The 26,019-nt window shown below is 43.4% G+C and overlaps 1 protein-coding gene across 3 annotated transcripts in view; it reads left to right on the top strand.

The window, feature by feature from the left end:
• Positions 1 to 26,019, top strand: part of LOC121193612 (receptor-type tyrosine-protein phosphatase F) — a 157,770-nt gene that overhangs the window by 90,101 nt on the left and 41,650 nt on the right. For 2 of the 3 annotated variants that reach the window (XM_041056006.1, XM_041056005.1), the window contains exons 6-15: positions 1,240 to 1,350; positions 8,794 to 9,063; positions 9,946 to 10,527; positions 10,691 to 10,824; positions 11,380 to 11,524; positions 15,318 to 15,623; positions 16,447 to 16,640; positions 21,438 to 21,464; positions 24,630 to 24,747; positions 25,168 to 25,740. In XM_041056006.1, the coding sequence (XP_040911940.1) occupies positions 1,240 to 1,350; positions 8,794 to 9,063; positions 9,946 to 10,527; positions 10,691 to 10,824; positions 11,380 to 11,524; positions 15,318 to 15,623; positions 16,447 to 16,640; positions 21,438 to 21,464; positions 24,630 to 24,747; positions 25,168 to 25,740 (2,460 nt within the window). The remainder of the gene's footprint in view (positions 1 to 1,239; positions 1,351 to 8,793; positions 9,064 to 9,945; positions 10,528 to 10,690; positions 10,825 to 11,379; positions 11,525 to 15,317; positions 15,624 to 16,446; positions 16,641 to 21,437; positions 21,465 to 24,629; positions 24,748 to 25,167; positions 25,741 to 26,019) is intronic. The other variant, XM_041056008.1, reaches the window with a different exon arrangement.

The following is a 26,019-nucleotide window of genomic DNA, read 5'->3' as shown; positions in this document are numbered from 1 at the left end:
GTACCATGCTGTTTTGGAGACATGATAACTGTTATCACTCACTTATGACACGTATATTCATCGCTAAGAAAAGTAGTTTTGTTTTTAAACATGTATTTTTTTAAACCATGGCATGCACGTAAGTTTGCTGTTGTTGGTCTCTTTCCAATTTGTCAAATTATGACTTGCCTCATCTGTTGGGCATTTGCAATTCAGTAGCAATGATTAGGTGATGGTTATGGACATAGAGTGTCAAAATGACCACACCGAGACAGGTCTCCCGGGCTTTCATGCTTTGTTAGAAACAACATGTTAACCTTCTGTCTGATGACTACAGCTACTTGGGATTGTGAATACTAATCTAAGCCATCTGGCAGAGGAGCATCTCCCTTGAGGGCTTTGGTGAGACATGGTCAAATAGTTGGTAATGAAAGAACACAACAATGGCTTCACTTCTAAATGTGCACTCGACAAAGACTGGAGAAAACATACCTGCTCTGCCAGTGATTTGGAGCAATATCTGAGGCCATCAAGCGAGTAATGACTGAGAAGAACTGCTCAGTCATAACTTATATTCACATTTTCTTTATACTTAAATATGGTCACATTTTTGTTTCATGTCATCACTAAGTATCTTTGAAAACATTATTCTCAGCTCGAAACTCAGCGTACTTCACCAGAGTAGCATTCCTCCTGAGGGTCTCAGTAATGTCCCTTGATAAAACCGTGTAAAACACAGTTTTCACAGTTGTTGATATTAAGCCGCAGCAGTTTGATTGCTTCTTTAGATATTGCATCAGTTCATCTGCTTTTGCTGTGCAGTATAGCTGCAGTACAGTTTAGCTGGGTCCTAACATCTGGCTGAGCTAGATAACCCTCCATGGCATAAAGTATTTGGTTTGTCAGTTATTTCCATAAGCAGAAGGCCTAATCAGGCTGTGATGGTTGTGACATGTTATTCAGATGATTAATTGACCCTCAGTCATGGTCTTTTTTCTCCTTAACACAACTAGGCAAATATTCTGTTAGCAGTTTCCTTAAACTTGCCAAATCAGCTAAATGCTCGTGTTGCCGTAAGCATTTTCTTGACAAAACTGCGTCCTTGTATGAGACACTTAACTATGCATGAACTGAGTTAGACTAGTTGACTACAGGCTCTCTAGCGAGTCACTGCACAGATATCTGCTGTGGTTTCATGCCAACTTACATCTCAGATTGCACAACTGTCAAGACAGCTAAATTTGTTAATCCTCTACACAGGAGCTCTACAAATTGAGAACAGCGAGGAGTCTGACCAGGGGAAGTATGAATGTGTTGCCATGAACAGTGCTGGGACCCGTTACTCCGCTCCTGCCAATCTCTACGTACGAGGTAAAGTCAAACATCTCTCTCAGCTCTTGAATTAATCTGCTGTTGTGTCAAGCATTTGCAAACCACAAACAACCAACCTTTTTCAACATCTTGTATGTTTGATTCTAAATGTTCACTCACCATGCATCTCTCCATGTCCTCTTCCTTTAAAGACCCTGTACCCCCAATTGTACACCCACTCAAGTGATTTTTTTTTTCAGTTCTTTTGGGTGATTAAAGCTCTTCTCAGGAATGTGTGGGAGTGGGCAGACTGTGTACGATTGACATCTTCCTCACTCTCTGTTAGCTTTGTTGCACCTGCATGGAGTAATTCCCAGCATAACTCTGCCCAGCTTCAACCTGAGAAAAGTTCCCATCATCCAGGATTAGTGAAAACACTTGCAGGGCCTTTAACTGTTGTGCATTTTCCACATTTAACGACCACATTTGTATCACAGTTTCTCTCTTTGTCTCTCCTTCAACCAGTTCTCTCACCATTATGCTTACTATGCCATTTCTCCCTTACCAACTAACCTCAACCTCCTGTTTGGCCGCGAACTCTACCAGGTGCGGCCTCTGTGAAAACAGCTGCATTGAAACCATTTCCTCTGCTGGCATTGAAAGCCATGCCAGGCCTCCTTTCTTTTTTATTTTGACTGTATCGAAAGGCTCCATTATTCCCCCCGCACAACCCAGAGCTCCTGAAGGCATGGAGGGGCCTAGAGTTTCAGGGTTTGTTTTTGTTGTGGTGTCTCCACGAGCAGACTAATGCTGGGCAAAGGCAGCATTGTACCCATACTGGAAAAAGCTGGTATAGGGAAGAGAGTAGTCTAGGTCAGCCCCTGTGGATAACACCACCATCTCTGATGTACATGAAACAGAATCGCTGCTCCAGTTGTTAGTGTGGGCAGAGGGGGGAGGAGGGAGTGAAAGTGTCAGGGTAAGAAAGAGACATGTTGGCTATTACTTCATAATTTTGTTAAAGCCTATACACTATTGCATCGTGCAGGCTATTTTACGGATCTGTGATTCCGTTGTCTCTTTTTCCATCCATCAAGATAAATTTGAATCAAAAATACTATTTTATACAAATTTCCCACTCAGCATCAGTTTTTTCCTTATAGGGAAGTATCCAAGAAAAATGTTTTTGAAACAGAGCAAGCCTCTTCCTGGATCAGAGAAACCAGAGGTAAAATCATCTTCAAGGGCCACAGAAGCATCAAATTTACAGATTAAACAGCGTGTGCTCCAGAAGGTTTAGATCTTAAATCTTGACAGGGGGAGGTAGTCAGCCAAACAGCAAAGGCGAGGAAGGGATGTAAGTCTTGTCTATTAATCAGGGCATGTCTGTCACAGGTGCAGACGTGGCCTTTTTTCCCCCCTCAGAGGTAATTACAGTAGTTGTGTGGCGTGGCGCCAGCAGGGCCCCCAGGCCCAGCTAGTCTGTAACACCACCCAGGTAGCTGTCAACCCACTGGCCACAACACCAACTTTTCCGCCAGCCTCACCACACCAGTGGAGAGATAGAAATCAAACCAACCGTAACCTTTTAAAAGTGTACTTGTCTGGAATGGAGAACAAAGGCTCAAGCCATGTTTTCTCTCTGTCTTTGTTACCGCTGTAAGAATGAGGAGTTGAGGCCCGGGGCTGTGCTATCACTGGGCTGCTTGATTGGGTTTAAAACATGAGGAACTCAAGACAAGTGGCCTTTGACGTGCCTCTCTTCCTTTATTGTTGTTATGTGATTTTCTTTTGTTCTGAGACACTAGAGGGAAGATTTAGGGTCTCACGTCTGCTCAAACCTGTAAACATAACAAGCTTTGGAAGCAAACAGGTCATTGGACAACTGTTAAACTTTACAGTGTTGATGTGTAGCAGCAGTCTGTAAAACGTTGGTTGATCCAAACTTTTAGTACAATATTAAAATACTTTGGCTATGAACAAATAAACGTAAAAATGATAGAATTCTTAATACCTTGTAATGTACAAGACATTGCTATTTATTTCCGAGATTCGCTGTGTTTCAATATTCTGATAAGAATCTATCACTTGATTAAATGTAGAGCCTTCTAAAAACTTTTCATCCTCCTGGGCAGAGCAATAATTTATTGCCACTACTTGAAGGTGAGATATCAAAAGATTACCATGGGAGAAAATAATTGTGGTATTATTCTCTATCAACTCCCGTGTAACACCAGCTACACACATGCACATACACCCCTGTCAGACTTGCATTAAATGTGCCTGTTGCGGGAGGGTGTTCTGTGTCTGCGAATGTATTTCTGTTTTTTTCCACTCACCGTCGCTACCTGATCCAGTTCCTGTCTGCAGGTAGACAAACATGCTGCCAGCACCACCATCACCATCCTTGTCTTGACATTTTAGAGCCACCAGAGAGTGATGTCCTCATATTTCTGTGTGGGAGGGGAGGGTGAGACTGAGAGAGAGGGGGGGGGGGAGGGGGGCATCTGCCCATGGATTGTTTTCCCTTTCCTGTCTACGTATCTATTTATGTCCTTCCACTTCTCATCCATTAAGAGTGTGTGCGTGTTTCTAGGTGTGCAGGTGAGTGCGTGCCTTGTTTGCTGTGGGTTGCTTTTGGTGACCCTCCTCTAAAGGAGGACTCCATCAACGTGGGCAGAATCACAAGCGTCCTGTGATTGTGCATGAGCGCTCATTTGTCAAGTGCTTATCCCACAACGGAGGAGGGATGTCAGCCTCTGTCTGCTGGCACTCCCTCATATATCCATGTGACATGTCAATATGTCACAGAGGATAAAGTGCTGCAGCTGAGCTTTTCTTTTACCAAAATATCTTCATGCTGTTTTTACGTGTGTGTGTGTCTGGGTGTCAGGGAGGGAAACAAAATGATCAATTTAGGTCAGTTTCATGAAGAAAAAGATTAGGTACAAGGGCACATCGACTGTCCCCTACATCAACAAGTGCTCAAGGAACAAGAAACAAGGAAAAAGAAAGTCCTCATGCACCTCATGAGGTAAAAAAAAAAAAAAAAGCTCAATACCTGAAACTTAAAGGTGCTATATGTAAGTTTTTGCATTCTCTACATAGCCAATTTTACATTAACAGCTTTTCACTTACCAATCTAGAAGAAATGTTGCGAGTTTATCATCAAACTTCATTTGTTTACTTGCTAAGAACTGTCTTCAGTGGCGGAAAGCAGCACCAGTGTTAACTTCTGTTTTGTTTCTGTCACTTATTTTATTTTGCTGAAGTTAGCATGCTAACCAGCTAGCCCCAGCCCATCTTGTGTCGTAATACTGCTTTAGGGTAGAGTCACTGTAGCATCCAGTCTGCCCTCAGTTCAGCATGAGAGGATTAAGAAGTGGTGCTGCTCGGAGGATCTAGTCTAACCTCTTGTCTTATAAAAGCAATGATGCAGCTCTTGGCAAGCCACCATTATCGCCACCACCCCCACCATCTCCACCCACTCCCGCCAAGAAACTACATTCGGCAGCATATAGCACCTTTAAGTGGTTGGTAAATTTGACTTATCATTTGATCACTCAATAATACATATAAAGATAAAGATAAGCCCCCAGATTGTTTTTAAAGTTGATATATATTATGCAATATTTATTGGTTGAAACAAAAAACAAATAAATATTCAAATGAAAAAGCTGAAGAATAATAATGATTCACTGTTAACCGTGAGATTCCCTCCTTGGAACTGTATGTATGCATAACTTCGCTTATCTGTACCATGTCACTAACTTCCATTGGCTCTGTGGAAACACTGTTCTGTTTCACTGTGTTGTCTTCCTCTCCACTTTGTATCTTTTCATTCCATCGCTCACCTCCATCAAATCCCTTCATCCACAAACAGATCAGCGTGAAGGTTGGTCATTTTCACTTTTAATCCCTTCCCTTCAATTTGATGCAGATTTTAGGTGAGATCAGCCATCCCTCCCAGCCCTTCTGACGAAGCCACTGATATCCCTACCTTGAAAAACAAAAATATTAATAATAGCTCTCCCTAATCCCCTGTAGTGTAAATGTGTCGTTTTGTCTACTTGTTTGCATGAATCCCTGAATAGTTTGTGCATGCTTTACAGTGCCACTCCCCCAAAACCGTGTTTCGATTAGCCTTGCCAAAACACACAAGGAGTCCTTGTGCAGCTTGCTTAAGTCATTGTAAGATCTCTGTTGTGTTACGTTGCTGTGTATTTCTCCCAACCACACCCATAGTGTTACTGTTAACGACATCCACCAAAAACTACAGCTTCTTTCACCCTCAGACTTTCCATCCACCTCTGTAGACCCATCAAGGTGTGTTATGGATTACTCTGGTATTCAGGTGGCAACCGGATTTGTCAGGCATTTAGGCAGCTACACCCCTGCTCTCCGACTGAGGGACATGGGTATCAGAACTGACAAAGCCGTTCTCAGGGGATTATGTCTGTTTTACTGCCATGGACATCCTCCACCCAGAGACTGAAGGATGTGATAGGCGCATGTTAGCCTAATATAAAGACATTCCCTCATTTCCCTATGATATTCCTGCAAGAAAAAAAGTTTATGTTGTTTTGCTGAAAGACAAATTTTATTGAAGTTACTGAACATCAACTTCATTATTAACGAATTTCTACAAAGTAATTGATTTGTTCTTGACTTTGTGTCCTTGAGCCACATATTTACAGACTGGGTTTCTGCTTTAGAGTTAATGAATAATGACATTGACATTGTCCATGCGAGGTAATGTTTTGGAAATTATTTCTTCACTTGTACCATCTGCAAAACACTGCCACGCAAAGAGCTGACCTATAGAATATTTAAGAATAAGCTGGCAGTGTGCTGACAGGGGGGATGATCAGCCATCATGGTCGCCCAGTGCTGCTGCCAGGAAACCTGGGAGCCTGCTGACTCTGTGCCAGTTTGCTCAGATATTGATTCACTGAACAGGTTCTGCTATCCTTGGGCACTTTGTCAAGGCAGTTAAATTTATAGGTATCCAGCAAGAAGGCAGGCAGAGTGGAGACGGGGCTTATTTTGTGGTTTTGATAGAGTCCTGGAGCCCGTCTCTCCAAGCCGCTCTCAACAGGAGAGAGGCTTCGGGGGAATCGATAACAATTACCTGCCCTCTAGTCATTTTGTTCCACAGCACCTCTCCAAACTTAACCGCACGCCATGAATTATTCACAACATTAGGTGTTCAATATACACAGGCCCCATTGACTGACTGCTCTTAGCACTGTTTAGTCTATGGAATCATGAAAGAATAACAGATAATTTGAGCCTAATGGTCTTGCATTAGGCCCGCTTCTCTCAGGTTTCACTTTTTTCATAAGCACATGTTGTGGAAAATAGCTGCACTTAGAGATGTTGTAGTTGTGTGAGAAGACACATGTGGCTACGAACGTAAGTGGAATACTAACGCGTTATTACTAACTCATCTGTCATGCATTAGTCACACTGGAAATCAGATGTTCTCTCATTTATATAAGAAAATTAGACTAAGTTCCTCCTTTATCTTCTTCCGCCAGTGTACTCAGGCTTATGATCCCATCCCATATCTTTCCTCAGCTCCGGTGCATGCTTTCCCTGAGAATGTCGTCCCCGTCCTGTTCCCAGGCTGGTAACACAAGTCGGCCTGTCCAGTGTTTGCATGTTAAAAATCAGCCAAATGCTGGTGAACTTCAGAAAGCAGATGTCATGGCTGATAATCTGTCAGTGTGTGTTACTTTTTTCCTGCATGAAACCCTCATTGTAATGTAGTAACTTCTTAAAGTTGTGCCCCAAGTTGTGTTCACTGGGTCATTTTATAAACTTTACATTACTATTAGTGTTAATATTAGATGATCATCAATACTCTTTTGCTGACCTGCTTACTGTTTCCAGTGTTTAAAAGATTTTTTTGTTTGCCACTAACCCTCTGAAAAGGTTGGTCCTTTTAAAAACACCGGAAAGTTTTGATTTATCTTGCACTTTGTGTTAAACAAACTCAAAGACTTCTTTCCAAAACATGTATCATTCAGTCTGTTTTGTGGCTCAGACCAGGGATATTAATATTTTTATGAGATATTGAGCCAAGTAGTTTAAGCCCACATGATTGTATCGATTAAAAACCAGCAGCAGGTCCGTATAGAGCTGCTCAATTATTTTGGGAAAATTCAGATGAGTGTGAACCAGGTTCCCCTTATTATAGTGCGGTCCAGAGAACCAGCGTTTTCCTGACTGGAATCTCAAAAGGTGCTTTTGTGTTTTTCCATTTCACCACATAATGAGGGGAATAACAAGCATGGCTGTAATGACGTTCCGGTTCAAATTAGATCGGGGAGGGAGGGGTGAAGGGTGGGGGGAAAGGGAAGGTGGAGGGAGACTCACATTTGAAAATCCATTTTCATGGAGACCGGTGCAAAAGAGCAATTACAGTCAAGGGCTTTTTTTTTTCCAGAGAGACACAGAGATGTTGTAGTGCATTAGGGGAAACAAGCAGCATAAATTCTGCAGGGATACTTTTGTGCTGTAATGTTTTGAATACATACAACCAGCATTAGTGGGATAGCAATAATGGGTATTCACATGGGAGCTTAATGTTTGGCTTGGCTTCACTTTTCTCCATAATCAAGGTTAAAGAAGTCAGAGCTCCTCCTTCTCACATTTGACACATACTCTTGGTAATGTTCAGCATGTCATAAATTTAACAGCCCTGACATTGATGGATGTTCACGTTGCAGTGTCAAGTAAGGTTTTCTTTACCACATCAAGCAGATAAGTTTGTTGTGGTTGCCAAAAGTTACCAGAAAAAGATCTAAAGTGTGTATATATGGCAAGTATTTCTTGTGTATCTTTATTTAGATAGAAAACAAGTCATATGTAAATGCTGGCTGCCTGTTTATTCTGGGCCAGCTTTTCAGTATTGCATGGAGCCTCTGCATCGGTGTTTGCCTTGTCCCTGGCGACGTCAACGGGCCCTTCTTGTCTCCATGGGAACCCCTTTTTAATGTCAGCCTATCTGCATATCAGAACTGCACAAAGAGAGGGAGAGAGAGAGAGAGAGAGAGTGAGAAAGACAGGCTGAGCAGAAGGAGCCAGAGAGAGGGAGCAGGAGGAGAAATCAAACAATGGCATCTCCACAGGGTCCCTCAATGATGCAACTCTCGCCACCATTTGACACTCTGACAAAAGAGGGCCAGACATAGTCTCCAGCAAAACTGGGCTATTTTTTGATTATATTCCCTTTTGTAGGCAAGAGGATAAAACACCCCCTCAAAGTTTTCTTGTGAGTTTCCAGAGCCATTTTGTGACAGTCCTATTATTCCCATTGTGCTCGCCTGCACATTCGGACAAAAGCAATCAGCCCTCCATTCTGTCAGCTTTTCTTAGTTAGTTTTCAGGCTTGTGGTGTCGTATGGGGCAAGACCAGTCACGAAATCACAAAAAATAACATATTCACCTTACATATCCTACCTTTTCACTCCTTTCTTTTCATCTTTATTTGCTTAGTGCGAAGAGTCCCACCCAGATTTTCCATTCCACCCACCAACCAAGAGGTGATGCCAGGCGGCAGCATCAACCTGACATGCGTGGCAGTGGGCTCTCCGATGCCCTACGTCAAGTGGACGATGGGCCTGGTGGATCTGACCAAGGAGGAAGAGATGCCAATGGGACGCAATGTGCTGGAGGTCACCAACATCCGTGAGTCGGCCAACTACACCTGCGTGGCCATCTCTTCTCTGGGCATGATCGAAGCCACAGCTCAGGTTACTGTGAAAGGTGAGAGCTGCTGTACAGACCAATTGTTTGTCTGTCAGCCTTTGTGTGAATATATGGTTGTTGATTTGAGTCATGCACAGATTCAGATCCAAATAATGAAAACCATTTTTAAATGGACTCTTAAACTGTCTTGGGCATAATGGTGTCTGCTCTTGTCCTTTAGCCTGTGGTTTTTGTTGATACTGAGAGGTAAAAAAATGAAAGGCTGTTGCTGTTCGCAGTCTCTTTGTCAGTGAGTTTGTACATCTCTCTGTCTGCATGTCTGTTGAGTCCTTTTTTTGTTTTGTCTATATCCAAGTGGTTGTGTGAATGTGGCTCTGCCCACCTATGTGTATGTGACTACGCGACTGTGTTGCCTACCCATTGCAGCCTCTCTTATCAGTTGTCGTATGTATTGATCCCACTTTCCACTCAACTGATCAATACACAGAATGTCACAGTCATTTAGAGGGACCACAGCAATACAGACCCCCTTCTTCAAGGAAGCCATAATGAAGACTCTCTGTTTTGTTTGTATTTGTCATTCAGTCACAATGGGAACCACTCTTGCAATTTTCTCCTATTGTCAGTAATGGCTGGGCCGGTTATAAAACACAAAATTGGGATTTCAGTCTAGCTTTTCCATTCATTTTGGGATAATGGCTGCTGACAGTAGTATAAGGATTAGCTTATGAAACAATCATTTCAGTGCTATGAGTTACAGGATGGAGAATTATGGAGTCATGTTTTTTCACCACAAGAGCGGAGTTTAGCTGTAACGTGTCTACATTTTGAGAATTACGGTGTCAAATGTGTCAGACGTCCAATTTTTTTCAAATTACCCACAAATCTTAAAGGTCCATTCCTGATATTAAAGCTAATACCCTGCTTCTTAATTCTCAGCCTTGCCAAAGCCCCCCACCTCCCTCACTGTGACTGAGACCACAGCCACCAGTGTGACTCTCACCTGGGACTCTGGGAACCCAGAACCAGTGTCCTACTACATGATCCAATACAGAGCCAAGACCTCAGACAATGGCTTCCAGGAAGTGGAAGGTGTGGCAACCACCCGTTACAGCATCGGTGGACTCAGCCCCTACTCTGAGTACGAGTTTCGTGTCATGGCTGTCAACAACATTGGCCGCGGGCCGCCCAGCGACCCCGTGGAGACGCGCACCGGTGAACAGGCCCCCTCCTCACCACCTCTCCACGTCCAGGCGCGCATGCTGAGCGCCAGCACTATGCTGGTCCAGTGGGAACCGCCCGAGGAACCCAACGGGCAAATCAGGGGCTACAGGGTCTACTACAGCTCGGACATGACGGCTCCGCTCAGCGCCTGGCAGAAACACAACACAGATGACAGCAGTCTAACTACCATCTCAGGCCTGACGCCTGATATCACCTACAGCCTCAGGGTGCTGGGCTTCACCTCTGTAGGTGACGGGCCACCTTCTGACATCCTGCAAGTGAAAACCCAGCAGGGAGGTGAGCAGCCAACCACTATGTGTGGCTCTATGTGTTTATTAATGTGTGTTAACATATAGACGTAAAATCTACTCACATTCTGGAGACCATTTAGCTTTTGTAATACACTGTTTGTGTCCTTGTTGCTCTTCAACCTCTGTCCTCTCGCACCTCTGTTACTCAGTCCCTGCCCAGCCATCCAGCTTTGAGGCAGAAGCCGAGCTGGACACCCGCATCATGCTAACATGGCTGTGGCCGGTTCAGGGCCCCATCACAAAGTATGAGCTGCAGTACTGGGAGGCCGGTTCAGACCACAAGGTTAGAATAACAACATGAACTTATAACTATTTCATGACCTGGTTTCCTCTTCTCTATCTCTATATACTCTCTATCTATCTGTCTATCTATCTATCTATCTATCTTATATTCTACAGTGGGATTGCAGACGAATGAATCTTGCTCTTTATGATGCAATTTCTGTGAATGGGAAGCCTCAGCTGAAGCAATGTTAGTGTAGTACTGCAGTCAGCTCCCCAGCTGATGAGAACATTTTACTGTAGTAACAGACAGCACAGTTGCTCAGTTCTGTCTCTCAGTGTTGTTGCCCTTCATTCAACTCTGCTGGATGGACCACTGCACCAGCTGTAAACCAGACGACAAATTGGTTTTGGAACAAGATGCTCTCAAATTTGGCTGTATTCTCTACCCTGTATGCATGTAGGAAGGATAAACAGCAGTTTAGTCTGTAGGATTTCTGCTGAACATTATTTCCTCTGTGTTAAAGTGATACAACAAAATCTATCCTTAGAAGAAGTGAAGAGACTTGACACATCTGTCTTTGATTCTAATTTAGTGGCATTTTGTCCCCTCTAGATACATGTGACCTTCAACCCGGCAGGCTCCTATGCTGTGGACGGTTTAAAGCCTGACACCTTGTACCGTTTCTCCTTGGCAGCCCGTTCTGACATGGGTTTAGGTGTTTACACACAGCCCATCGAGGCCCGTACTGCCCAGTCCAGTAAGTCAAAAAAAATCTTCTCTTGCATTGTCTCTCTCATGTGTCTTATCTCTTCGTTGTCCACTAACCAGTGATTTCGGAGGGTAAGAGTCACTCACAGCCAGCTGACGCAGGTTTAGGTCATTATTTTCAGAGCAGGACAAAGTTGACTTTCATAGAGCTTAAAACGTGAGAGCGTGGGCAACTTGAATGTCAAGTCAATTTCAGCACAATATAAAATGCTGACAGCGCAGCCATCCCTGCCAGCTTCACGCTTCCACCACCTCCCCTCTGTCACCAACACTAACCCTCCTGTCCATCTATCTGAGGGCAGGCCCTGTGTTCAGTGTCAAAGGTACGTTTAATGTGTCTTGTTCCCACATTTGTGAGCTGTGCTGTGTTATTTTGCCTCATATCATTATGTGCTTTTACAGTGCCAGCACTCAAAATGTCACTCTGCCAGCGGACTGCTGATTTTTTTTTTTTTTTTGCTGCGGTGGCACCACGCTTGTGCCACCTCACCGTGTGGGCGTATGTGCAGGGTATTTTTGCCTTGCACACATTTGGTTCAGAATTACATTTTTGTTAAAATTAAGAATTTCCAAGTAAATGGAATAATTGTACCGTTTGTAACATATGGTTCTTTAAACCCTGTGATACTGTTGTTGTGGGTGTAGAAAGAAGTACCTCACAGTGCACTTACTAGTGTCTGTACACATTATGTTTTACTTAGCAATGGACACTTTAAACTCAAAGCCAGTAAGTCTTCAAAAGTGTTTTTAAAACACTAAAATGATATCAATACATTTTCCTGTAAATGGACAACTATTCAGATGTGTCAGAGAAATTCCAAAATAAGATCAGATGGACAGTAACGATCCACATTAAAATTTATGTCCAGTCAGTAACACGATCGCTGTGCCTGCACTATTAGAACAGAAACGACTGGACAGACGGTATGGATATCTCTAAGTTTTCCCCATTGGGACACACAAAATCATTGAAGAGCTAACACTTCTGACAACCCCAGAGTTATATAACTGTCAATTGAGATCACGAGTGGTGATGAGTGTGTGTGCCCTTGTGCGTCCTGTCCCCAGCAGACGTAAGGACACAGAATTTGGAGAGCAGAATTTGGATTTCATGCAGCGGTAGGATGCTGTGCGTGAAATAAGCAGCAGCCTCTGGAAGGTTCTGAGGCAAGCAGACGGTGGGAAAGAGTGACATTTTCAAGTGCTGCATTTCAATATTTAGTTTAATTTTTTTTAAGATTCAGAGCAATGGACATAACTGAGCTGCGTTCATATTCATTTTTTGAATATATATGGTCAAACACTACAACTCTACTACTCAGTTAAGGACTTGACAATTAAAGTAACAAAAGTGTAAAGGTTTCATGCTACTTTACCTAAAACTGGACGGGGAATGATGTAAGTAACATCATGGTGACACTTCATAATGAGAGGACACAGGATGGAAGCCTATCACTTATCACAAATTGATTGGCAGACCTGTTACAGTGATACATGATGAAATACTGGACAATTACTCTACATAAGTATTTGTATATTGATGCTGGTAGTGTTTTGTGTACACCATTAGTGTTAAAGACAGCAGTAAATCTGGCCTATCTTTGAGCTATGATCGGTTAATGCCAATTCTTCCATCTATAACTCAGAGGCATTTTATCTTCTTCATTGATAATTTTATTTATTTTAAGCCCAGTGTTTGTCTCGCTCATTTTTGCCTCCTGGGTGTTTGTATTTCCTGCAGTGTTGTCCTCCCCTCGTCCGATTTGACTTTGATCTAGCAGATTTTTCATCAGAACCTCAATTTCACAATCTATTCTGCAAATCACCAGCACCATTTTGATTCAGTCTGTCAGCTTTTTTTTTTTTTTAATACATGTAGTGTTGTCAGGTCTTTGTAGTTTTCTGTCCACTCTCTTGTGGATCAGGGACCACCTGAGGAGACTGAGAAGAGTTTCATGTTCTGGCATTATTTTATTGGATTCACATTTGAGCTCACTGTTCACTGCTCTGCTTATTAAAAAAGAAATTTCAGGGGCATGCTTTGTAAGAACACCTTGCCTTGAATTTTTTCCCTTGGTTTCTCATTTTATTATCTTTTGAAGAGCCCTTTTTTTGTAGAGTTGAATAAGTTTGTGATTGAGTTAGATGCATGGAATTTGCTGTTGAGTTTGTTTTCTGTGTTTTCCATGTTCTCCATTTTGAAATAGTTTATTGGTTTTCTGTTTTTACCTCTGGACCTGAGAGTTGACATATATTTTATGCTGCAGCTGTTGTAAATGATTTAATCTTATTTATTGCAGTAATCTTATTATCTCAGACAGGAGGTGTACCTAGAGATTATCATCTCTATTATACATTATACTTCATGTTTCTGTGTTTCTACACATAGTTTGTGATTATGAAACATAACGGAATGGGATGGACAGACTCTAACTGAGTCTGGTGAGCAGTTGTCGATAGTATGCCTAGAAATGAAATAAAATCCCCTCTGACAACATGTTGGGTCACTGGTTTTAAGGCCAAAACCATGTGGCTGCAGCTTTGCTGGTTCAGTTCTGGCCATTCAAGTTAATGGTGGAGAAGCATGTTGTGTAGTAAATCTGGAACATTTACTGGGGGAATTCGTCCCATCTGATAATAATAATAATAATAATAATAATAATAATAATAATAATGTTGATGTTGATAGTGGCTAGTATTCTTAACTGTTATTGATTATGAAATGATAGCTTTATGTTTAACTTTGGTGATAGCTCAGTGTATCTCAGCTACAGCTCTGACCAGGGTCTGACAGCCATGATGCTACGAAGCATAGAGCTTCTGCATCAATGTGTGAACACCAGTTAACACTGTCAAGCGCTTGTTCACACGCTGGCACATCTATGGTCAGTTTATTGCTCCTTCTGCATACTGTGAGAGGAAGCGGAGAGGGTAATTAGGGACAAATTACGTCTTTATAAAAAGCATTACCTTGTAAAATTTTGGCACATTTTATATTTCATTCACCTCATTGTGTAGTTTCACGGCCTCTCGCATAAATGTAGTGCCAAATGCAACTTCAATAGTCGCCTTATAATGTGTTTTTGCAGCCATTCTCTCAGTCCGGAGGCAGCATCCTGTTAAGTATGGAAGCTTTTTGTGTTCAGCATAAAAAACGAAATGCCATATTCAAACTTGCAATCTAATATTATTAAGTGTATCACCTACAGTATGTGTGCAAAGGATTTGTGAATCTCATCAGCTCACAAGGTGACTCAAAAACAGACATTCAGCGTAAGGTAGAGGACATATCTAAAACATGGAATAGATTGGCTGGACGCTGTTGTAATGTACGTCAGATAGAATCAGTATCTAGTTAAATCTAGTTAAGTAAGGCTTTGTCCAGTACATGTATATTAAATCCAGTTTTCTTTACTTGTAGGGATAATATAGATTGAATTAGGATAAAACATTTCACTGTTACTGAAAAGACTGATGCAGTTTTTCAGTTTTTATTTTCCATGCTTAATTTTGTCTGTCCCTGTGATTTCATTAAAGTGCAATGGAAAATACGACATACAACATACACTCTTATCTGGTGCCTAATTTTGCACACATACTTTAGGTGGTAAACTCAAAAACATTGCATTGACATGTTGAATATTACATTTTTGATTTTTATTCGACTGTTGTACAAAAAGCTTCCACAGTTTTGCCTTATGTTTGCTTGTGTTTTAGTTTGTTTTCTGTTTGCTTGATCCATGCCCCTCCTTCGTGTGGTTTTGCTCCCCCCCCTCCCACAGCCCCGTCCGCTCCCCCCCAAGAGGTACACCTGGTCAGCTTGAGCTCCACCAGCCTCAAGGTGAGTTGGGTGGCACCGCCCGCCGCTAGCCGCCACGGTGCCATTGTGCGCTACACAGTCAGCTACCAGGCCCTGGCTGGAGAGGACACGGAGCGGCACGAGGTGACGGGCATCGGCGCAGATGCCACCAGCTATGTGCTGGAGGGCCTGGAGAAGTGGACTGAGTATCAGGTGTGGGTGAGGGCACACACTGACGTGGGCCCAGGCCCTGAGAGTGCCCCAGTGAGGATGAGAACCAAAGAGGATGGTAGGTAGACACTCCCCCCACCTGAAGCAGAGTACTCATCTCCGGTGCTTGGGGCTGCTTGTCATTATTTTTCTTCGCTTTCTTCAGCTTCTACTGCACATTTCTCTTTGTCCGGTTGATCAGTTATGAATTAATGGGGCAGTAGGAGAAGGGGTCACCTTCTCTTTTTTCCTCTTTCATGCTTGTTCTTCATAGTTTTAACACTTTGCATTTATGGCAGGTTAAGTCTCATCACCCGCGGGCCTCGGCCCTGCACCACTTTGCTGTGCTTTGACTGTTTAAATGTCTTCTTGTTGTCTTTCTTCTGTTCTGAGGAATAGAAGTGGAGCAGAACTCTCCCTCTCCTTTCTACCATTTTCCCCTCTTTCTCTCACTCGTTCCTCGTTTTGTTTGCAGAGTGATAGAGAGCGGCTGCTCCTCAGAGAGAGTCGTCTATAATTAATGTGTTTGAAGTTTGCTGCAACACAGCTAATTTCATACTGGAATTAAGGGCATTACAGACATCACAAGACCACATGCTGTCCCGCATAGGGTATTTTGGGGACACCGTCGTTACAGAAGGTCTGAATTGAATAGAGATGATTTTGATTCATGGCCAATTCTAGTATCACTTCCTTCTACAGAGCAACCAAGTCTATAAAAAACTCAGGAGTCATTATTTTGATAGTTTCTGGCTCCTTATCACAAAACACAGTGAACTGAGGAAAAAACACTAGCTTAGCATATTTTTACTCTTCCCCCCCTCCCTCCCTTTCTCACTGTCTGTCTTACTCTTGCATTCTGCTTTCCCTCCCTCTCTCCCCCTTTTTTTCCCGATTTCCAGTGCCAGGAGCACCCCCCAGGAAGCTGGAGGTTGAGGCCATAAACTCCACAGCCATCCGGGTCACCTGGAAGCCGCCCCTGCAGGGGAAGCAGCACGGCCAGATCCGTGGATACCAAGTCATCTTCTCCCGGCTTGAAAACGGTGAACCTCGAGGGCAGCCTAATATCATGGACGTTGCTTTGCCAGAGGCACAGGTACTGGATGATGTCTCACTTGTCCAGTCTTTCTCTGTCTCACTTTCACTCCCTATAGGTGTCTTATAATCATTTCCCTTTATTTTCATTCTTCACTGCTCCCTTATTCCCTTCCATTCTCTGAGTTCACACCTCATTTCCCCCATAAAGGGTGACACACATGAAATTTTCTTTCTGTCGACTGCAGTGCCCCTCCCCACCTCCCCCTTTTTTCATCTTTCTCCACACGTGACATTCGACTCTAAATTGGTACCCTGCTCCCACTGCTTTGGATTAGCTGTCGTAACAAGATCCATTCTAATTCTACAGTAATAGCTATTAAATATTTTATATGTGTTACATCAGGATGGGGCTTAGTGGAATCAGTGCACCTCTCGTTGCGGTTTTAGCAGTAATACATATGCACTGCCTTGTTACCATGTTTATAAATAAGAGTTATGTTCTTGACGCCGCCCTTTACACATTAATGCAGGCTGCTCCGATTCGCCCAAAGCTGTGCGACACCGTGAGATTGAGGAGAGATTGTAATCCTTAAGAGGGATTCAGAGAATCATGAATATCTTAAAACCAGAAACCCCACTCTCACTTTTTCCCGCTCTTTGGGAAAGGTGAGACCAGCTTAAGAGCCTCCTTTTGATTGTTTGCCAGGAGTAACATTTGCGCGAACACGCATTCACTCGCACCCTTGATGGCCTCCAAGAAAAACATGTCATTTCAACAAGTAAGCGCTCCCTGACCGCAGGAACGCCACCAAGCATCTGGGCAGCCTTGCATGTGTATCTCAGCAGTGTATGCTGATAAATGCCTAGCGGCAGAATTTAGGGAGACCAGCAGGTTGCTGGTTCAGTTCCCAGGCAGTGCATGCTGCTGTGTCCTTGAGGGGAGCTATTAACCCTCATTTGCTTTGGCAAACACCCCGCTGTCTTAAGTCTTATCATGACAGAAGAGAAAACACTTTCAGAGTTACCTTGATATGATTTGTCAAATGTGGTACATCCCAAGTACATCCCTAAGTAGGAGTGTGCGGATGTTCCCGGTTGTGTAACAGGGCATTCAGTGATAAATACATAATGAATTTTTTTTTTATGGTTGTCAAACTACCCAAATGGCCCATCTCGCATGAGACTCTGAAGCAATTTCTTGTTATAAATTTAACATTAAGTTAATTTTGTCCTCACAGCCCTTAATAACTGTATTACAGAGGTTGTGGCTGACATAGTATAACTTGGCGCGGCTCTACACCTGGCCATAGAGTCGGGCTTCAATGCTGAAACACAGTCCAACACCTTTGTTTTACAGCAGTAGTTTCTGGCAGCTGTTTGACAGTTCATTGTTATCTCACTGTGTACTAGAGTGCTTGACAACCAGGGCAGCATCGTTTGGTCTGAACGAGCAGAAAAACATGGTGGCTGCTTGTCTTCCTGGGAGTGTTTTCTTCATGTCGACATGTACAGCGTGACTTTGTTTTGCGCCATGAAAACTGAACTGAACATGACCCCACTTGTTGTGCAAACAATACTCCCCGCCATGCCTCATTTGTGCCAGGTTCACACAATAAACACAAAGACCCACTGCAATTTGGCACTCAGGATAGCTCTCATGTTCCAGTTTGGTGTCCAGGACACCTCTCAAACTCGCTGTCCCCTCCCTGGCAGAAACCTCAATTTCTCCTCCCTCCTGTTATGTTTTTCCTTGTCTCCTTCCTTCCAACTCCCTTCCCTTTCTCTCATGGCCTCCTTTCGCACTCTTCCTGCCTGAGAAGCCAGTTGAGCAATTTCCAGTGGCTCGCGTGCAGGTTTGTTACCCCTGATAGAGTCATCTCAACCAATTGTTTTCTGTGAGACAGCACTTAGTAGCCAACCTGCGCAGACCTGCCCAGATGTCGTTAAAGACCACACAGTCAGCCGACGCTCCCTCATCCTCTTTTGGCCAAACTGGTTTTAGAACAATCCCGACTTTTCTCACACATTTTTCCATTCACGTACACGAACAACAAGTGGAAAAAACAACGCAGATAACATGAGCAAACATGCTCAGTGTTTAGATCAACCTTGTAGTAGGCGTTCCAGCTGGCTGAGCAGAGTTCATGACTCATCCTAGACTCATGCAAATCCCTCAAACGCACACCTGTAATTGATGATGAATAAAAGAAAAAAATAAACAATTTTCTTCCCTCTTGGCACATCCCATAGTGTTTCTCTCAAGAATTTCCCTAATGCGTTGTGAAATCAGTTCCATATCCACCCTTTCACCTGCATTGGATGCACAGTAAGCCTGCCAGGAGGAAAAGAAAAATTCCAGTTTTTCAGCACTCACAAGATACCACAACCTCACCTTAGACTTTAGTCACAAATCTAAGCTGATTGCAAATTCTGTCAAATCACGATCACCTCTCCCCTTCTCTTTGTCTATCTGTTTCTGGTTCCTTCTCTCCTCTTCACCCTCTTTCAGGGTTAGCTGAAACACCGGGAGGAGAGCTAGGAGAGCTTGCCTGTGTGTGGGCGGTTTAAGCGCCTCTTTTCTTTTCAAGCAGAAGCCCACACAGCGCCCTCATTTCCCTGCTAAATTTAAACCAGAGGCCATGTTAACAGTGTGATGTTATCGACCCCTTTCCAGCCTGTTTCTGTTGGGAAAGTGGCCTGAACCTGAGTGGGCAACTCCACACCACATAGCTTGCTCCATCACTGTGCACTCACAGGAACCTTCAGACTCATGTTTTTCATATGAGCATCTGTACGATCAGGTGGTAAATGGCATGATTGAGTTTGAAGTCATTAGCCACTGTCTGTGCTTTCTATGCATTTACTGCACACGTTTGCCTTCCTGCACAAGTTTGCCTGTATTCAGCACTACTTTTCCAAGTTCATTTTGTTTGACCACTCATGCGTTTTTGTGGTCTGTGTGTGTGTGTGTATGCGCGCGAGTGAGAGGCAAGAGAGGCAATGCTTCACTGCCTCTGTGGCCTTCACTGCCTCAGATTGGAGTTGAATGGGAATCGAAAAAAAAAGAGAAAAGAAGCACCTCAGCCCGCTTCACTCCATCAATCATGACAGCTCCTTCTCTTCCACATCACTCGTTCCCCCCTCGTTCCCATTTTTATAGCCGCACATCTCAGCCCATGTCATCACATTTGCATTCACCCGCCTGCAAATTATACCGCTCCGTTTCCACAAACGACGCTTATCAGCAATGATGTGTTTTCAGCTTGCGTTGGCATTCGAAATATAAATGGGGGATAATTTATAATTCTCCCATGGATTTAAGCAGAAACCAAAAGAAGTTGTGATAGAAAGGGATTAAGCCTAAGATGAGATAGGAACTCTTGTGAACCTTAATGTGTTCGCTGCTCTGTTGACATACTGAGTGGAGTCGACGGTAAACAAATTAAGCAATTAGGCACGTCGCAAACTGTTATTCATGGAGTTAAGTAGCAGCTGTTCTTAAATGGTACTCTTTAGTGCCCCGCTACATCAGGGGAGCATGAGGCAGCAGTTTTGATGCACCATGTGTCTCGACCCGTCGCAACTGGGACCATTCAGAGGCCTAGCTCATGCTTCAGTTAAGGCGGTTGGTGATAAAGACCCATCCACAGGGAGTAGGGCGGAGAAGTTGGGTCTTTTGTCTTTTCATATGCCAGCAGTCAATGGAGGATGATGAACACTGTCTCTCCAGTGCACAATGGATCAACAGTGTGTGAGGCTCATTCCCTGTGTTTGTGAAAGTCTGGAGACGAAGACAAAAAAGGAAAGATGGATGAGCAAGAAAGCAGGAAACGCTGGCATAATGTTTTGTATTAAAGGGCATGTGCCTGCGTTACATATTTCATGTTCTTATGATTCTCATTCACCCAAATTACTACAAAATATATTTTCTTGCTACTGTAGCTTTGGTTTTAAAGCATTTTAAAGAATTCTTACAGTAGCAGTGCACCCTAATGTCTGAATGTTCAAACAAAAATGTTTTCCATAAATTTTTTTTCCATCATCATCCTGATCCGCCGTTCTTCTTTAGCCCTCTCAACACCGTCCATCCCTTCTCTGCTCTCCTCCTTGTCCCTCATCAGTGTCACCAGTGTCATCTCTCCTACCCCTTGTCAGCCAGGCCACCCATCAGCGAACTCCTCTGCAGTAGCTGAACTGTGGAACGAGTTGCTGGTAAATGCCAGCAGTTGCGTTCTGCATCGATGGGGTTTGATGTCACAGGGCTAGCATAGCGGCACTGGTAATAGGATTTCATGCTCGGCACCAACGGAGCCCTGCGGCACAAAATGGGCTTTCACTTCCCCCAGGAATCACTTGGCCAAGCACAGCGAGCAAGGAGAACATTTTGAAAACATATTGAAATATAATGAATAAAAGACCCTCCCTCCACGAGGAAAGAGGGAGATACTTCAGAGATTCTGCATTTGGTTTATGTCCACAGTGAGACAGTTTTCCTACTGAGCAGAGGTGTTCTGTGACTGAGGACGAGAGAGAGGTTTTTATTGGATTCATAAGCAAATGAGAAACGAGGCAGTGCATCATAAACAATAATGAATTTCACAACCATTGCTCAACTCGGTTTCACAATTTGTTTTATGCCACTCAACTTGTCTTCATTTCTTTTTTTTTACTCCCTCTCTTCCATCACACTCTCTCCCTCTGTTTTTTTTTTTTTTTTTACTGCATGACTCTGTTGACACCTACATTCATCTGTCTTTGAGCGAAAAAAAGACAAGCGCTTTTTTTCCTTGCCTGTTGTGTTGTCTCTGACTCATTTCTCTCCCCGCCCTGTGTCCCGTGTCTTCTCTCCCATCAGTGGAATATTGAGGAGTCCACCGAGCATGTGAGTAAACCTCATGTGTGCTGCTGGGTTGTCTTGCAGGGCAGACCTTCTCCCCTCTGCAATTTAGGGGTGCTGTGTGTGCTTGCGTGTTTGGATTATGAGATTTGTGTGTGTGTATTTTTTTCTGTGTAATCCACTCGGTGTGAATCCTCATGACAGATCATAACCCCATCATAACCACAGCAAGAGATGTTTCCTAATGATTCCTGGTATTTATATTTATGTGTGTGTGTGTGTGTGTGTGTGTGTGTGTGTGTGTGTGTGTGTGTGTGTGTGTGTGTGAGAGAGAGAGAGCTACTATAACCACAGAGCATGAGGATTTTTTTCCACTGATGATTGCGTACAAGTCTAATATTTCAACATTTTACCACAAGACAAACTGGTAGTAACATCTGGGCATTCACTCGGATCGGAGGCACTTACTGCAGCGAATATGCAGTGCTTTCCCCCCATCACTGAGCGTACAGTGCAGTCAAAGGCTCTGTGTCACTATCCCAGTATGGCGCTGACATTAATCAGGCTCGCCTAACCTGCTGTCTCCCCTACTGTTCCAGATGACATGTCTATCTGAGGGGAGGAGCTGTGTGTTTTATCAGCTCCACACATCTCCAAGATTGCCACTAGCCTTTCATGTTCTTTTCATTTGCCTGGATGGCAGCTCACTGTTCCACGGCTGTCACATAACCCTTTGTTATGGCTTATTACCTCTTAGACGTCATATTGCACTAGCATAAATGCAGAGTCACTTACTGTTCCTAGTCAGAAATTCAATAAAAATCTGCCAGAATAACAAACAGTGTTTTCAGCATTCAAACAAGGGCAAAGAAATTGTTTAAAAAGGGTTTATAACGTTTAAGCAGTTTTGGGCACCTGTTTCCTTTCTGACAGCAAACATAGAAAACTGGTTAATCAAACCGGTGACCCCTGGTAAAGGTTGACGGTTTTTTTGTTTGTCTGTTTATGTGTTAATACCAGGTGGTTTTTTTTTTGGTCTTTGTGAGTGAGCCAGCAGGATGCGCACAGATCATTTTATTTATTTGTTAGCACTCATTTGAAAAGAAATCTGGTTGCACGGCACACATGGCCAGACTCCTCTAGCTACACCCACATGGCATGAGTCAGGCTTGCCTCCTCTCCCTCTCCTCTTAATGTGTTGATTAACACCTGACAGATACAGAGCTAGACGCTGTCAGAGGAAGACATCTGTTCACACGTCTTTATTATTTCTTTAGCAGCCATGTTTAGGCGATAGCAGCCTGTGTGCCAGGTAACTAACGCAGTGTGACTCGCTCCAGACAGATGTCAACAGAAAACACATTAGCATGTGTTGGTGACCCCATGGCTTTTTCACAGAGAGCAGAATTTTGAAGCAGTTTTTTTTTTTAATATTTCAGATAATTGTGACATTTTTAATGCAGACAACAAGCAGAGAACATCAGATGAAATTATCTGACACGAATACATTTGTTTTAACAAGGTTGCCCATTTCTCCCCTGGCATTGTCTACCCAAGTGAGGATTGTGGTGTAGGGAGGCTTGTAGAGAAGAATCCTTTTCTATAACTAGTCGACTTGATAATCTCTGTAATGCCCTTTGGTGCTGCTCTAAGCATTTGCTCTGAAGGAAACTTTGAAGCCTTGCTTTTTCTATTTTCTGCTGAGTTTCAAAAGTGTTGCTAGACCCGATTCGACCTTGCCAGAATAAGGGGAAAAAAGATCTCTGCGGCTGCCACTGCTGAGACTGTTAAAACCATTTTGTATGATTAAAGTAATGAGACTTCCTCCATAAAGTTAAAATGGTTTTATGATACAGTAATTTAGCATTTTCCTCCCTGTCTCTCTTAAAGGCTAGTATGGGAGCACCACACGTCCCTTAAAGAGAGGGGCAGTAAAAAGCATTGTCAGAAAGAGCTGGCTTATATAGACAGTTAAATGTTCTCCTATTGTTAGGAAATTAAAACTTCATTAGTTAGAGCAACAGCATTAGGGTAAAGCCATATAATGTTCCAAGAGTATGAGAAGTTTGCAGGGAGTTCCTACAGGAAGGCTCGTAGGCATCGGCGTAGTCGTCCTCTCAGTGGCCCCAGTCAGAAACAGACAGCTTCACAATGTGTGCTCAAGCCGCAGGCATTAATTTGTTCTTCGTATCGAGTGTGTGCTCATGTCTGCGTGCATCACTGTGTGTGTGTGCGCACATCTGTACGTTAATGGTGTGTCTATACATGCATGCAAGCTTTAGTGCGTGTTTACATACAGTATATATATATACATCGGTGAGTATATGCGTTCGTGTGTGTGTGTGTGTGTGTGTGTGTGTCTGTTTACATATGTGCTTTGTTCAAGCTCAGAGAGTGTTTAATTCCACTGTGTGTGGGTGTGTTTTGATTCAGACTGGTGCAGTCTGGTGAAGTGAGTGCCAGCACTGCAGCAGGTTACCATTAACCGTGTGTTACTTCAGATGTTTGCCAGTTTTCTGTCTGTTTGTTCCTGACTTTTGAGTTACGGATTTGTTCGACCACCTTAGTGTGTCTGTGTTTTTGTGCAAAAACAGTAGAGGACAAACCAGAGGACAATAAATACCAAATATCTAAAAAAATTCTTTCTTTTTAAAAAAAAAGAAAGAAATGTGTGAAATGCCTGATGTTTATTTATCGTTTAAGATATTTTAAAAAGTTTTAACGTGTCCCCTGCTGCAGGAAGAGCAGTGTAGTGATGATCCTAAAATCCTCTGGGTATGATCTCATGCTTATCCATGCAACAGGCAAGAACATGGACACACTGGTGATGTTCTGGTTCATTTGGTTTGGTTTGTTGGTTAATGGGTTCAGCGTGTTCCTTACGATGGGGCGCAGGAGTTTTTCTTGACTAAGAAAAGTTCCTGGTCCTGTTTGTGTGCCTTCAAATCTTTTATCTGTTAAATGCTTAAAATGTTTTGTTTCCTGTTATAGGCAAATTGATCAAGAAACTACAAGTGACTGGAGGAGGGGGTTTAATCTTGATATGGTTTCTTTTGGTGCTGTGTGTTTTTTCAGGGGCTAGGAGCTTGTGTGAGAGGGGTTTGTGTTTCTGTTTTTGCCTTTTTGGGGTGGAGTTTTGCTGCTGAGGCAGTCTCACTCTGCTCACTGAGTCCTTTTAACCTCTCACCTCGTGATTCTTCCATTTTGCAGGAGGCCATCATTGGCGGACTGCAGTCTGAAACCACGTACTCCGTCACTGTAGCAGCATACACCACCAAGGGAGATGGAGCTCGCAGCAAAGCTAAAGTCATCACCACAACAGGAGCAGGTCAGAGCCGGTTTTTATCAGGGTTATCATGGAAAACATAGGATATACGCTATCTGTTTACAGTGAATACTGTGATATTATCCTTAAAGCTCGAAAGTGATAACCTCTGTCTTCCTCATTCAAAGGAGTGTTATGATCAGAAGACTGTCTGCATGACTTGAATGTCATGTTAGTTTCAGTGGTTTCCTACATTTATGTTAGCTTCAGAGGAGTTATCACTAGCTGCTGTTAAAGTGGTGTGAGCGAGACGTGCTCCATTTAAGCTGCCTGTTGGCTGATAGTTGTCATACTAGGCAGTTTTTAGAGTATCTCCATAAATCTGAGGGCTGTTTAAAATAGATCCGTGTTTAAAATTCCCTGTTTAAAATAGAATTACAGCACAGCTTATTCTTTTTCTCTCCACTCTGACCTTATTTCCAGTGCCAGGCAAGCCCACTATGATGATCAGCACCACCATGGGCAACACAGCTCTGATCCAGTGGCAGCCGCCTAAGGATATGGTGGGTGAGCTGATGGGCTACCAGCTGCAGTACAAGCGCACTGATGAGGAAACCTATGCCTCACGTGAGCTGAAGAAGACTGATGACCACTTCACTGTCACCGGACTGCATAAAGGCGCAACCTATGTCTTCCGCCTCAGCGCTCGTAACCGCGCAGGCATTGGCGAGGCCTACATAAAGGAGATCAGCACCACGGAAGATGTGCCCTCAGGCTTCCCGTTAAATCTGCAAGTGACAGGACTGACCCAGTCCAGCACCCAGCTGACCTGGGATCCCCCGCTGCTGGCAGAAAGGAACGGCAAAATCATAAACTACATGGTGGTGTACAGGGACATCAACAGTCATCAGAACAGCACCAACCGCACGGCCGATACTCACATGACTATTCAGGGCCTTAATCCTGACACTACCTACGACATCCGAGTGCAGGCGTATACCAGCAAGGGCGGGGGACCTCTCAGCCCCAGCATTCAGAGCAGGACCATGTCAAATGGTAAGACAACTGCGAGAACACATGGCTGACATTTATATATAAACAAACCAGAGGTATTTGATTTGAAAACATAAAATCAGGGTCACACCTTTAGGCTTACACAACCTCGCATACGTGAGCATATACATGAACAACTGTATCAGCTGCTTATGTTTTGAACATTATCTCTGGCTCTTTTTTTTTTTGCCTTTATCAGTGCCACGTCTTTCTCGTCTACCACTCAGTACTGTACACCACTGTGTTTATTGATTTATAGAGTGCTAATCTCATTACACGCTA

This window comes from Toxotes jaculatrix, chromosome 14 (genome assembly GCF_017976425.1).
Source record: "Toxotes jaculatrix isolate fToxJac2 chromosome 14, fToxJac2.pri, whole genome shotgun sequence".
Taxonomy (NCBI): domain Eukaryota; kingdom Metazoa; phylum Chordata; class Actinopteri; family Toxotidae; genus Toxotes; species Toxotes jaculatrix.
The sequence above is the reverse complement of the archived record's forward strand: the minus strand, read 5'-3'. Positions and strand labels throughout refer to the sequence as shown.